Source organism: Pogoniulus pusillus, chromosome 35 (assembly GCF_015220805.1).
Source record: "Pogoniulus pusillus isolate bPogPus1 chromosome 35, bPogPus1.pri, whole genome shotgun sequence".
Taxonomy (NCBI): Eukaryota; Metazoa; Chordata; class Aves; order Piciformes; family Lybiidae; genus Pogoniulus; species Pogoniulus pusillus.
In genome coordinates, this window is record NC_087298.1 from 2,910,273 (window position 1) to 2,924,510 (window position 14,238).

Consider the following 14,238-nt stretch of genomic DNA (forward strand, 5'->3'; position numbering starts at 1 on the left):
TCTCTCTGTGAAGAACTTCTTCCTAATATCCAGCCTGGCTGCTCAGCAAACCACCTTTCTGGGCAAGAAAACATTGCCTTAGGGGCACCAAATGTCAGCAGCACAAAGAAATTCTTCTTACTGATGGTTTTCCAGGTGCTTGGTTTCTTCTTGTTCCAGCTTTTCCTAGTGTGATCTCTCCATGCCTCTGGGATGTGCTTTCTTTCACCTCTCTCAGCTTTTCTCCTGGTCCAAACCAGATGCATTTCCATCCTATTTCTTCTTCTTCCAGCTGGAATTTCTGATCAGTGCTCTTAGCCCAGTGCTGACCTGGGCCTGATTCTTAGAGGTGTTTAAAGGCAGTGATTGACCAACATCCTACCTGCACTTCCATTCAGAGGCATCAGATTAGTTTTAGGTTTTGCCTGCAGGTTTCTCTGCCCCTGAGGATTTTGTCTGTGAATGTGGATAGCTACACCTTGGCTCACCCTGAAGTCTTCCTGGGTCTTACTGTGGCAAATATATTTGATGCTGTGGTTAAGAGCTCTATGGAATGATAGAATCTTGTCCTTGCTTATCTCCTGGACATGGGATGTCCTGGACATGAGCTGGCTTGGACAGATTCACTCTGTGCTGGGTCAAGAACTGGCTGGATGGCAGAGCCCAGAGAGTGGTGGTGAATGGTGCCACATGCAGCTGGCAGCTGTCACCAGTGGTGTGCCCCAGGGGTCAGTGCTGGACCCAGTCCTGTTCAACATCTTTGTTGATGATCTGGACGAGGGCATTGAGTCCAGCATCAGTAAGTTTGCAGATGACACCAAGCTAGGAACAGCTGTGGAGCTGTTGGAGGGTAGCAGAGCCCTGCAGAGGGACCTGGCCAGGCTGCATGGGTGGGCAGAGGCCAAGGGGATGAGATTGAACAAGGCCAAGTGCAGAGTTCTGCACTTTGGCCACAACAACCCCAAGCAGCACTACAGGCTGGGGCCAGAGTGGCTGAGAGCAGCCAGGCAGAGAGGGAGCTGGGGGTGGTGGGAGAGAGGAGCTGCAGAGGAGGCAGCAGTGCCCAGGTGGGCAGCAGAGCCAATGGCATCCTGGGCTGGCTCAGGAGCAGTGTGGGCAGCAGGAGCAGGGAGGTTCTTGTGCCCTTCTACTCAGCACTGCTCAGGCCACCCCTGGAGTGCTGTGTCCAGTTCTGGGCTCCTGAATTGCAGAGAGATGCTGAGATGCTGGAAGGTGTTGAGAGAAGGGCATCAAGGCTGGGGAGGGGCCTGGAGCAGAGCCCTGTGAGGAGAGGCTGAGGGAGCTGGGGGTGTGCAGCCTGCAGCAGAGGAGGCTCAGGGCAGAGCTCATTGCTGCCTGCAGCTGCCTGCAGGGAGGCTGTAGCCAGGTGGGGTTGGGCTCTGCTGCCAGGTACCCAGCAGTAGAACAAGGGGACACAGCCTCAAACTGTGCCAGGGGAGATCTAGGCTGGATGTTGTTAGGAAGTTGTTGTCAGAGAGAGTGATTGGCATTGGAATGGGCTGCCCAGGGAGTGGTTGTGGCTGGAGGTGTTGAAGCCAAGCCTGGCTGGGGCACTTAGTGCCATGGTCTGGTTGGTTGTCTAGGGCTGGGTGCTAGGTTGGGCTGGTTGAGCTTGGAGCTCTCTCCCAACCTGGTTGATTCTGTGATTCTATTCTAAAGGCTCTTGGAGCTGTGCTGTGGGCTGAAGTGGGTCCTTTAATCTCTAAGAGAGTTCAGAGAGTCACTGGAGCTGCTGTTGATGATGGTTCCCTAGTGACAGTGCACTCTGCTGAAGCAAAGTGCCTCAGGAATCGAGAGGAGATGCTGCCTCCCAGCCCTGCTCAGGTGCTGGGCTTTGCTCTTGTGTTTCAGATACTCTCCTTCCTATCTGGTGTTCCTGCCCACCTCCCTCTAGCTGCCCTACATCACCACTGCATCCACAGCACTGGGAGGATGCTCAACAGGTCCACAGGCTCCTGCATCCTAGAATGGTTTAGTTGGAAGGGACCTCAAAGCTCATCCAGTTCCAACCCCCTGCCATAGGCAGGGACACCTCCCACTAGAACAGGTCACTCAAGGCACCATCCAACCTGGCTTTGAACACCTCCAGGGAGGGAGCATCCAGCACACTAAGCATCTCCTTCTGCCTCTTTCCACTCCCTGCTCTCCATCTTGCTTCTGCTCACTCTCCATGAGCCCTCTCTCTCTTCCTGCTGGGGCTCCCTGCCTGCCTCTTTCTCTCCAAGAGCAGGTTTGCAGAGGGTAAGATAAACGTTCAGCACAGCCAGGGCTTTGTGTCCTTAGTTGTCTAAACAGCTGGAGTACAAAGGTGTTGGCTTTTGTGTTGCATCCAGCAGAGGCTTCCCCTCATGCAGGATTTTGCTGTGCTCCAGGAAGACAAAAGGCAGAGAGAAGAAATTCCTCCCCTGGGGTGAGAAGCTGCTTTTGTATCAACACCTGCCTGCCAGTGCAGCTGGTGAAGGAAATGTTCTGTGGATCAGGCCCTGAGGAAGCCAACTGTGAGAGGTTTTGCAGTGCTGAGTGAGGCAGCAAACTCCACCAGACAAATGCTGCAGGACCTACAATAAGCTGCCCATGAGCCAGCAATGTGCCCTGGTGGCCAAGGTGGCCAATGGTCTCCTCTGGTGTGTTAAGAAGAGTGTGGCCAGCAGGTTGAAGGAGATTCTCTTCCTCCTCTACTCTGCCCTGGTGAGGATAAATCTGGAGTATTGTGTGCAGTTCTGGCTTCTCCAGTTCAAAAGAGACAGAGAACTACTGGGGAGGCTGCAGAGGCTACAAGGGTGTAGCAGAGGCTACAAGGATGCCTGCAGCATCTCTGCAAGGAGCAAAGGCTGAGAGCCTTGGGGAGTGTTGAGCCTGGAGGAGAGCAGCCTGGGAGGGAAGCTTCTTAATGCTGAGCAAGAGATAAAGAGGTGGGGGGCAGGAGGATGGGGCCAGACTCTTGTCAGTGGTGCCCAGTGACAGGACAAGGGGCAGTGGGCACAGAGTGGAACCCAGGAGGTTCCAGCTGAACAGGAGGAGAAACTTCTTTGGTGTGAGGGTGCTGGAGGCCTGGAGCAGGCTGCCCAGAGAGGTTTGGGAGTCTCCTTCTCTGGAAAGCTTCCAAACCCACCTGGATTTTGTGATCCTGTGCAACCTGCTGGGTGTGCTCCTGCTTTAGTTGGGGGAGTTGGATTGGATGATCTCTGGAGGTCCCTTCCAACCTCACCATGCTGGGGTTCTGTGAATCCATCTACCATGGTCCCATGACTGACTTCACCCAAGGGGTTTGGATTTGATTGGGTTAGGACAAAGTAGCAAACCTCAGCACCAGAAATAGACCTAAGAGGGAAAGAAAAAGATTACCTCTTTCTCCATATCCTTCTCACAGCTGCCTGACCAAAACATAGGCTAGGAAATGGACTTCCAGCCTTAAAATGCCACTAAGAGATTTTGCTTGCACATGGATGCTGTCAGGGTACTGGGAGGCTTGGGGGGGTGTGTGGTCTCTGTGCTGAGAAGTTACTCCAAGGCACTCTGGAGGGTCCAGTTCTGGGCTCCTCAATTCAAGAGAGCTGTTGAGGTGCTGGAAGGTGTTGAGAGAAGGGCAGCAAGGCTGGGGAGGGGCCTGGAGCAGAGCCCTGTGAGGAGAGGCTGAGGGAGCTGGGGGTGTGCAGCCTGCAGCAGAGGAGGCTCAGGGCAGAGCTGATTGCTGCCTGCAGCTGCCTGCAGGGAGGTTGTAGCCAGGTGGGGTTGGGCTCTGCTGCCCAACAGAACAAGGGGACAGAGTCTGAAGCTGTGCCAGGGGAGGTGTAGGTAGTGATGTCCAACCCCTGAGCAAGTGGTTGAAGCCTGCCAAGGGCACAAGAGATTTGGGTTTGCTGGCAAATGCAGCTACTGCTGTGCTCATCTCATCCCTATTGCAGTCCAATAGGTTCCTGTGCCTGGGGTGCCACAAGTGCAGGTTCTTATCCCTGCAGTCTCTTTACAGCTTCTGATGGGAGTTCACAGATTCATGGTTTGGAAGGGACTTTGAAGATCATCTAGCTTCAACCCCCTGCTGATGGGCAGGGACACCTTCCACCAGCCCAGGCTGCTCAAGGCCTTGAACACCTCCAGGGGTTACAGGCTTGTAGGATGTCAGGAGTTGGAAGAGACCCAAAGAGCTCATCCAGTCCAACTACCTGCCAGAGCAGGACCACACAATCCAGCTCAGGGCACACAGGAACACATCCAGACAGGCCTGGAAAGGCTCCAGACAAGGAGGCTCCACAACCTCTTTGGTCAGCCTGTGCCAGTGCTCTGGGACCCTTCCAGGCAAGAAGTTCTCCCTTGTGCTGAGCTGGAACCTCCTGTGCTGCAGCTTCCATCCATTGTTGCTTGTCCTGTCCCAGGGAGCAGTGAGCAGAGCCTGTCCCCACCTCCTGACCCCCAGCCCTCAGAGATTTAGAAACATTGATTAAATCTCAGTCTTCTCCAGACTAAAATAACCCAGGTCATAGAATCAAGCAGGTTGGAAGAGAGCTCCAAGCTCAGCCAGTCCAACCTAGCACCCAGCCCTGGTCAATCAACCAGACCATGGCACCAAGTGCCCCAGCCAGGCTTGGCTTCAACACCTCCAGGTGGGGTTGGGCTCTTCTGCCAGGCAAGCAGCAACAGAAGAAGGGGACACAGCCTCAAGCTGTGCCAGAGCAGGTTCAGGTTGCATGTTAGGAGGGAGTTGTTGTCAGAGAGAGTGATTGGCATTGGAATGGGCTGCCCAGGGAGGTGGTGGAGTGGCTGTGGCTGGAGGTGTTGCAGCCAAGCCTGGCTGGGGCACTTAGTGCCATGGTCTGGTTGGTTGGGCAGGGCTGGGTGCTAGGTTGTGCTGGCTGAGCTTGGAGCTCTCTTCCAACCTGCTTAATTCTCTGATCTATGTGTGTGTTCTTGCTTTTATCCATCTCAGGAAGCCTCTGAGTGCAGCACCATCCCTTTTGTTTCCTTTTCCCAGCCTAGCATCTAACTCTGCTCACTAAAACATCCCAGCTAGGCTCAGGCTAGCAGACCACTCTGCCAGTAACATCTCCCAGTCCACAACCAAACCCTCCCCTGGCATAATTTCAGGCCATTTCCTTTTGTTCCACCACCTGATACCACAGAGAAGAGACTGACCCCACCTCACTCCACCCTCCTTTTGGGGAGCTGTAAAGAGCAATGAGGAGGCTTCAACTCAGCCTCCTCCAGACTAAACAGCCGCAGTTCCCTCAGCTGTTCTCCAGACCCTTCACATTGCTCTTCTCTGTGCCCCCTCCAGCACCTCAATGTCCTCCTCCTGTTTTCTGACACTCTCTCTCACATTTGAAGGTCCAATATCCCATGAGATGCTGTGGAGCCAGGTGCTGTCACTCTGAATGAGGAGCTAATTACCTCTCCTGTTATTAACACCTGTTAATCATCAGCACTAGCACTGGCAGCAGAGGCAGTGGTGCTGTATCTTCTCTCTGCCTCCTCCCTGGGAGTGGGAAGTCTCTCTGTCTGCTTTCTAAGCAGAACAACTGACTTTGAGAGCTTTGATGGTGTGATTGGTCTTGCAGCAGGCCTGGGAATACACCATGGAACCTAAGAGCAGGGGGATGTGGTGAGGGAAGTGATCCTCTTCCTCTGCTCTGCACTGGTAAGACTCCACCTGGAGTAGAGTCATAGAATCATAGAATCAACCAGATTGGAAGAGACCTCCAAGATCATCCAGACCAACCTATCCCCCAGCCCTGGCCAACCAACCAGACCATGGCACTAAGTGCCTCATCCAGGCTTTGCTTCAACACCTCCAGGGATGGTGACTCCACCACCTCCCTGGGCTGCGTTGAGTTCTGGAGCCCCTGGGACAAGAAGGATCAGGAGGTGCTGGAAGGTGTCCACAGAAGGGCCACGAGGCTGGAGCTGCTCTGCTGTGAGGAGAGACTGAGGGAGTTGGGGCTGTTCAGTCTGGAGAGGAGAAGGCTCCCAGGTGACCTTATTGTGGCCTGCCAGGATCTGAAGGGGGCTAAAAGAAAGCTGGGGAGGGACTTCCTAGGGTGTCAGGGGGTGATAGGACTGGGGGGAATGGAACCAATGTAGAAGTGGTTAGGTTCAGATTGGATGTTAGGAAGAAGTTTTTCAGCATCAAGGTGGTGAGAGGCTGGAATGGGTTGCCCAGGGAGGTGGTTGAGGCCCCATGGCTGGAGGTGTTTGAGGCCAGGCTGGCTGAGGCTGTGTGCAGCCTGCTCTAGGGTAGGGTGTCCCTGGGCATGGCAGGGGGGTTGGAACTGGCTGCTCCTTGTGGTCCCTTCCAACCCTAACTGATCCTATGGTTCTTTGATGTGTGATGCTCCATCTCATCTCCCTGCTGTCATGTGAGGAGGTTAATCAGAGACTCAGGGGTTGAAGGCTTGGGTTTGTTTTCACTTTCCTTTTGGTGGTATTTGGAATTTCAGACCACCATGGAGAAAGTGATTCCAAGAACTTCATTGGCTTCTAATCTTTCACTGACCTTGGTGGTCACTCCTGAGTTGACCTCATCTCTCTGGGGGCTGTTGAACTCCCCTGAAGTGGCTGTTCCACTGCATATTCACACTGAGCTTTATTTTCCTCTGCCACCCACCGAGGTGATAAGCAACACTCATCCATTTTCCTGCTGGCTTTAAGCACCCACCCTTTGAGAGAAGAAAAATGTGACAGCCTGGGTGGCATGTGGTCTCCATGATGAATGTCCTTGCTTTGGCTTCTGTTTGTTCCTGCTGCCTCTGTAGGATCAGTTCTTCACAGCTGTCATGTTGTAACCAGGATGCATCGCCCTCATCTACCCAGCCAGAGCTTGGCTTCCTCTAAAGAATGGCCTCCTGCTGCTGTGCTGCTTGTAGGACCACCAAGCTTGCAGCTTTCCTTCTCTAGGCAGTGCTGACTGATGGATATGTTGAAGGGCTTCTGGGACATGTGGTGGTTGATGAGAAGCAAGGATGTAAGGACAAGTTCTTTACCATGAGAGTGGTGGAACACTGGAACGGGCTGCCCAGGGAGGTGGTTGAGGCTGCAACCTTGGAGATAGAATCAGAGAATCAAGCAGGTTGGAAGAGAGCTCCAAGCTCAGCCAGTCCAACCTAGCACCCAGCCCTGCCCAACCAACCAGACCATGGCACTAAGTGCCCCAGCCAGGCTTGGCTTCAACACCTCCAGGGATGGCAACTGCACAATCACCCTGGGCGGCCAACCTGGGTGTGCTGGTAGAGAGGAGCTGAAGCTGAGGCAGCAGTGCCCAGGTGGGCAGCAGAGCCAATGGCATCCTGGGCTGGCTGAGGAGCAGTGTGGGCAGCAGGACAAGGGAGGTTCTTGTGGCCCTGTGCTCAGCACTGCTCAGGCCACCCCTTGAGTGCTGTGTCCCATTGTGGGCTCTTCAATTCAAGAGAGATGTTGAATGTACTGCATGTACACCTGCCAGATGTACTGGAAGGTGTTGAGAGAAGGGCAGCAAGGCTGGGGAGGGGCCTGGAGCAGAGCCCTGTGAGGAGAGGCTGAGGGAGCTGGGGGTGTGCAGCCTGCAGCAGAGGAGGCTGAGGGCAGAGCTCATTGCTGCCTGCAGCTGCCTGCAGGGAGGCTGTAGCCAGGTGGGGTTGGGCTCTGCTGCCAGGCAGCCAGGGACAGAAGAAGGGGACACAGCCTCAAGCTGTGCCAGGGGAGGTTTAGGCTGGATGTTGTTAGGAAGTTGTTGTCAGAGAGAGTGATTGGCATTGGAATGGGCTGCCCAGGGAGGTGGTGGAGTGGCTGTGGCTGGAGGTGTTGAAGGCAAGGCTGGCTGGGGCACTTAGTGCCATGGTCTGGTTGGTTGTCTAGGGCTGGGTGCTAGGTTGGGCTTGGAGCTCTCTTCCAACCTGCTTGATTCTCTGATTCTATGAAAAGAAGAAAGCTCTTTGTCACTACCAGGCTTCCCTATGGGACTTTCTGTGTTTTCATTGAGGACTGGCAGGAAAACTTCACCCAAAATATTTGGAGCTGTTCTATGGCATTTTGCTATAATTCCCTCCCCCTCCCTCCTCCTTTTATTTTGTTCATCTGAGTATGTTTGAAATAGTGTTGAAAAGCTCTCCAAGAGAAATTCTGGGACTTCTCCAGTGCCTACAAATGGGGAATACTTCAGTCCCTGAGTGGTGATGAATGTAGTGGAAGAGAGACATGTGCTTGGGTTAGTACATTTCATGAGCAGAACCACAGTCTGCTGACAAGTTCCAGCTTCATCAAACCTCTCTCCTGTCTCCTAGAGACAGGAGAATAGAGCAAGTGATGGATTCCTCTGGCAGGAAGAACAATACATCAAGACCCTTCCAGTCTTCAACCTGCAGCTCTGGAGCACTCGAAAGGTTTTCAGTAAGCAGAGATCCAAGGTTGTGCCTTCTTCTGGAAGGTGTCTTCCCAGCTGCTATGGCAGCTCCAGGGAGGTGCATGTGGCTTTAACCTCAGCATCCTCACTGCTGTCATGTGAAAGGCTTATGTGGGCTGTACAGCAGCTGCTGAAGCTTTGCAGCTTGGCAGTTTCTCCCTCGTTTCCATCTACCCCCAGAGGCAGCTGGGCAGGCTGAAGGAGTGGAGCCTTGTGAACGTTGTGAGGTCCTGCACGGGGCTCAGGGTGATCCTTGCTATCAATACAGGCTGGGGGATGAAGGGATGGAGAGCAGCCCTGAGGAGAAGGACCGAGTGGGTGAGAAGCTGGATGTGAGCCAGCACTGAGCACTGCCAGCCCAGCCCCAGCTGTGTCCTAGGCTAACCCCAGCAGGGGCAGGGAGGGGATTCTGCCCCTCTGCTGTGCCTGCTGAGACCCCCCTGCAGTGCTGGGGGCAGCTCTGGAGTCCTCAGCACAGCACAGATCTGCTGGAGCAGGGCCAGAGGAGGTCAGCAGTGCTGGCAGGGCTCTGCTGTGAGGCCAGGCTGGGAGAGTTGGGCTTGTTCAGCCTGGAGAAGGCTCCAGGGAGAGCTTCTGGTGGCCTTGCAGGGCTTACAGGGCTGATCAGAAAGCTGAGGACAGACTTTTGAGCAGGGCCTGTTGTGACAGGACAAGAGTTGGAAACTAAAAGAGAGAGATTCAGACTGGAGAGAAGGACTAAAGAGAAGGGTGGTGAGAGCCTGTCCCAGGCTGCCCAGAGAGGTGGTAGCTGCTCCATCCCTGGAACCATGCCAGTGGAGGCTGTTTGGGGCTCTGAGCAACCTGCTCCAATTGCAGAGGTCCCTGCTGCCTGCAAGAGGGTTGGACTGGATGAGCTTTAAAGGTCTCTTCCAGCCCAAAGGCTTCTGTGATTCTGTCAGTTTCTTACTTGATTAAAGGGACAAGTTTTAGGTAACTTCTGCTTTCCTTAGGCCAGATAGGACCTGGCAGAGGATGAAAGGCTTTGCAAGGAAAGCTCTCCATTGCCTTGCTCCTTCCTGCCCACTTGGTCCTTCATGGAATTCCCTGCTGGGTTTTGCTTCCTATCCCATGCAGTGCAGCCCTGCCCTGCTCAGGAAGCGTGGCCCCTCCGCGCCTGGCAAGTGAAATGCATCTTGTCACCTTCTGCTGTCTGATTTCATTCCTTCCCCATCCAGACAGAAAACAAAACCAAGAGGAGGTCTGTGGCCCCAACCAGCAGGCACTGAACCAGAAATGAGGGCATTAATCAGGAAGAGAAGAGGAAAGAGGTGACCCAGCTGAACGCCAAGGAGGAGCTGTGGGTTCAGAGCGATGTTTCGGCTTCCTCCGTTTCAGGGATGGGGTCATGGTCTGGGCTGTCAGGTGAGGGGCAGGAGAGGGGAGTCAGCAGGCTGGGATGCACTGCCAAAATGGAGATAAGGGCTTCAGCTGCTGGCAGCTCTCCCATCAGTGGCTGGTACTGCTGTGTGGCACAGTGCTGAGCCAAGTTCTGCCTGCAGTCTCTTTTCCGTGGGTCAGGCAGTCCTGCCAAAGTGATTCAGAGCATCAGCTCTGAAGGGCAGAGTGTAGGCTGTGAATGCAAAGCTGCCTCTGGCCAGCTGCTTTCCCCCTTGTTTTCCCATCTTCTTCCCACCTCCTGCTCCTTGCTGGCTTTTAAGGGCACTTGTGGGTAATGAGCAGGTCATTAGATGAGATTTTTGTCAGGAGCTGTGATTAGCTTGCAGCACTTAGCTGGAGATTTGATGGACTCAGCTGAGTTAAGATGTCTTAGGGCTTGTAGAGGCTGGTTCAGAGCTCCAGAAAGGGTAGATGAGCACAGACATCCCCAGGTTGGAACATCTTGACAGAGGTGATGGGAATTAACCTGGGGAAAGCCCCAGTGTGGGTGCCAGGGTGGTGGCTGCACTGCTGCCTCAGCATCATTTCAGACGAGGCAGTAGGATGTTGTCTTGGTTCTGATTTAAGTGTCCCAGAGACTCAAATAGAGTTGATAGAGCCAATAACAAATTCAAGCATGCCCTTCCCTCTCCCCCCTTTCTTTGCCAAAAGAAAAGGAATTAGATGGAGAGAGAGGAAAGGGAAAGGAGATCCAAATAAATAATCTCACTGCTATTTGGAAGGTGAAGGAAGAAAAAGTTAACCATAAATAAAAGGTGTATGAGGTAAGGAAGTTACAAAGGTACAGGGAGGGCAAAACAAGATATACACTGCTCAGGCCACACCTGGAGTGCTGTGTCCAGTTGTGCCCTTCTCCGTTCAAGACAGATGTTGAGGTGCTGGAAGGTGTTGAGAGAAGGGCAGCAAGGCTGGGGAGGGGCCTGGAGCAGAGCCCTGTGAGGAGAGGCTGAGGGAGCTGGGGGGGTGCAGCCTGCAGCAGAGGAGGCTCAGGGCAGAGCTCATTGCTGTCTGCAGCTGCCTGCAGGGAGGCTGTAGCCAGGTGGGGTTGGGCTCTGCTGCCAGGCAGCCAGGGACAGAAGGGGACACAGTCTCAAGCTGTGCCAGGGGAGGTTGAGGCTGGATGTTGTTAGGAAGTTGTTGTCAGAGAGAGTGATTGGCATTGGAATGGGCTGCCCAGGGAGGTGGTGGAGTGTCTGTGGCTGGAGGAGTTGAAGCCAAGCCTGGCTGGGGCACTTAGTGCCATGGTCTGGTTGTTTGGGCAGGGCTGGGTGCTAGGTTGGGCTGGCTGAGCTTGGAGCTCTCTTCCAGCCTGGTTGGTTCAATGATTCTATGACTGCACATCTGGAGGAATCCTGTTGTGGTCTGAAGGGAGATGGAGGTGTTGCAGACAGCAATTCATATTGCATGACTGGCATCATGTGGTTGTGTCAGATCTCATTGTGATGGTGTGGCCCTAGAACAGACAAAATGTGTGCATATGGCATGTGCAGTCCTCATCCAGGACGAGAGAGCCAGAGAAATGGCCAAGCTACAACAGCTGAGCTCCACCACACAGCTGAGCTCCACCACACAGCTGAGCTCCACCACACAGCTGAGCTCCACCACACAGCTGAGCTCCACCAAACAGCTGAGCTCCACCACACAGCTGAGCTCCACCACAACAACTGAGCTCCACCACACAGCTGAGCTCCACCACACAGCTGAGCTCCACCACCCAGCTGAGCTCCACCACAACAACTGAGCTCCACCACCCAGCTGAGCTCCACCACCCAGCTGAGCTCCACCACCCAGCTGAGCTCCACCACCCAGCTGAGCTCCACCACACAACTGAGCTCCACCACACAGCTGAGCTCCACCACCCAGCTGAGCTCCACCAGCCACGCTCCAGCGGCAGCAGTTTGTCGGCCCTGAGCGTGCAGTGTGCTGTGGGTTCCTCTGACTGCTTCTGCCTCCAACAGTCTGGAAGTCACATGGAGAGCTGTGTGCTCCCCCTGCCCACTGGTGAAGGTGTCCTTTGTGGCTCTTGTGTCCCTGCAGGGAGTTTGCCAAGGAGCGGGAGCGGGTGGAGAACCGCCGCGCCTTCCTGAAGCTGCGCCGCCAGCAGCAGATCGAGAGGGAGCTCAACGGGTACCTGGAGTGGATCTTCAAAGCAGGTAAGGCCAAGGGAGTGTTATGGAGGAGAAAGTTTAGGTTTTGGGGAATGATCTGCGAGGCTGAATTGAAAGAGTTGAAGAGATTTGTTACTATAAACACTAAAATGCTCTTCCCCAAACTTATTTGTAACTATCCCCACGAGGAGAGGCTGAGGGAGCTGGGATTGGTTAGCCTGGAGAAGAGGAGGCTCAGGGGAGACCTTATTGCTGTCTGCAACTACCTGAGGGGTGGTTGTGGCCAGCACCAGAACAAGAGGACACAGCCTCAGGCTGTGCCAGGGGAGATTTAGGCTGGAGGTGAGGAGAAAGTTCTTCCCTGAGAGAGTCATTGGGCACTGGAATGGGCTGCCCGGGGAGGTGGTGGAGTTGCCGTCCCTGGAGCTGTTCAAGGCAGGACTGGACGTGGCACTTGGTGCCATGGTCTGGCCTTGAGCTCTGTGCTAAAGGGTTGGACTTGATGATCTGTGAGGTCTCTTCCAACCCTGATGATACTGTGATGATACTGTGATGATGATGATGATGACAGCAGCTGCTGGCATGCAAGCAGATGAAAGCAATATTCTGACTTCTCGAAGGCTGTGAGCCTTTATGTGAGCCACAACTCTGTGTACAAATGAGGGTTTTGCAAGAGGGGGACCCCTCTGCTGCCTTCCACGACAGGGAGCTTCTGCTCTTGCTTCAGGGAGTTTTGTGGCAAGCAGAGGCTGCTGATGGCACAGGACAAGGACAGTTCCCCCCCCCACACACACACCTCCTTGTTATTGCTGACTGCGGAGGTGACCCAAGACTTGGGGGTGTCAGTTGGTGCCCAAGTGCCCAGCAGCCAGCACTGGTTGCTGGCAGGCCAGAGGCAGCTGAGTGCTGGCTGCAGGCAGAGCAGGGAGAGCAGCAGCACAGGGAGGGGATTCTGCCCCTCTGCTCTGCTCAGACCTCACCTGCAGCACTGCCTCCAGCTCTGGGAACCCAGCACAAGGAGGACCTGGAGCTGCTGGAGAGGGGCCAGAGGAGGCTGTGAAGATGCCAGAGGGCTGGAGAACCTCCTCTGTGGGGTCAGGCTGGAAGTGTTTGAGCTGTTCAGCCTGGAGAGAAGGCTCCAGAGAGACCTTAGAGCAGTTTCCAGTGCCTGAAGGGGCTGCAGGAGAGCTGGAGCGGGACTTGTGACAAGGGCTGGGAGTGCCAGGACGAGAGGCAATGGCTTTGAGCTGGGAGAGAAGAAATTGAGACTGGAAATGAGGCAGAAATTCTTTCCAGTGATGGTGGTGAGACACTGGCACAGTTTGGCCAGGGAGGTTGTGAATGTCCCCTCCCTGGAGGTGTTCAAGGCCACGTTGGATGAGACCTTGAGCAACCTGTTCTAGTGGGAGGTGTCCCTGCCTATGGCAGAGGGGTGGAACTTGATGATTTTAAAGGTTCCTTCCAATCCAGACCATTCTGTGAAGCTATGATAGCTTCCAGACAAGGCCAGGTGATGACCTGGCTCAGGAGCAGTGTGGGCAGCAGGACATGGGAGGTTCTTCTGCCCCTGTGCTCAACACTGCTCAGGCCACACCTTGAGTGCTGTGTCCAGTTGAGGGCTCCTGAATTGAAGAGAGATGCTGAGGTGCTGGAAGGTGTTGAGAGAAGGGCAGAAGGGAGCTGTGCTGGTGGAGCACCTGGGTAAAACGACTCTTTGTTCACCAGTGTGGTTAGATAGTTGTTTTCCAGCTCTGTTTCTGTGTTGCAGTGAGTTCTATGCTTTCTTGCAAGGGGTGTGCACAGCTAACTTAGTTTAGGATTGGTACATGTGAATAGCTCCAGTTGGTCCAGGGTTACAATCATGGCATGGATAGGGTGATATACAATAACATTCTGAGGGTCAGTCCCTAGGCTGCATAGCTCTGCCCACATGCAGCTGGCACTGAACCCCCTGCAGCTGCATGTGGGGGCTGCTACCCAGCACCTGGTATCTTAGGTCCCAAGATGGACTCAAGGGCACTTCCCAGCACGGGTTGCTCATGTTTATCATTTCATGTCCTGTTAGCAAAAATCTCTCCACAGAGCTGGGGGTGTGCAGCCTGCAGCAGAGGAGGCTCAGGGCAGAGCTCATTGCTGCCTGCAGCTGCCTGCAGGGAGGCTGTAGCCAGGTGGGGTTGGGCTCTGCTGCCAGGCAAGCAGCAACAGAAGAAGGGGACACAGCCTCAAGCTGTGCCAGGGGAGGTTGAGTCTGGATGTTGTTAGGAAGTTGTTGTCAGAGAGAGTGATTGGCATTGGAATGGGCTGCCCAGGGAGGTGGTGGAGTCTCTGTGGCTGGAGGTGTTG

At 54.4% G+C, this 14,238-nt stretch overlaps 1 protein-coding gene across 16 annotated transcripts in view; it reads left to right on the forward strand.

The window, feature by feature from the left end:
- CACNA1B (calcium voltage-gated channel subunit alpha1 B) overlaps positions 1–14,238 on the forward strand; it is a 482,132-nt gene that overhangs the window by 224,146 nt on the left and 243,748 nt on the right. For all 16 annotated transcript variants that reach the window (XM_064171600.1, XM_064171605.1, XM_064171604.1 and 13 more), the window contains one exon: positions 11,825–11,940. In XM_064171600.1, coding sequence (XP_064027670.1) covers positions 11,825–11,940 — 116 coding nt within the window. The remainder of the gene's footprint in view (positions 1–11,824; positions 11,941–14,238) is intronic.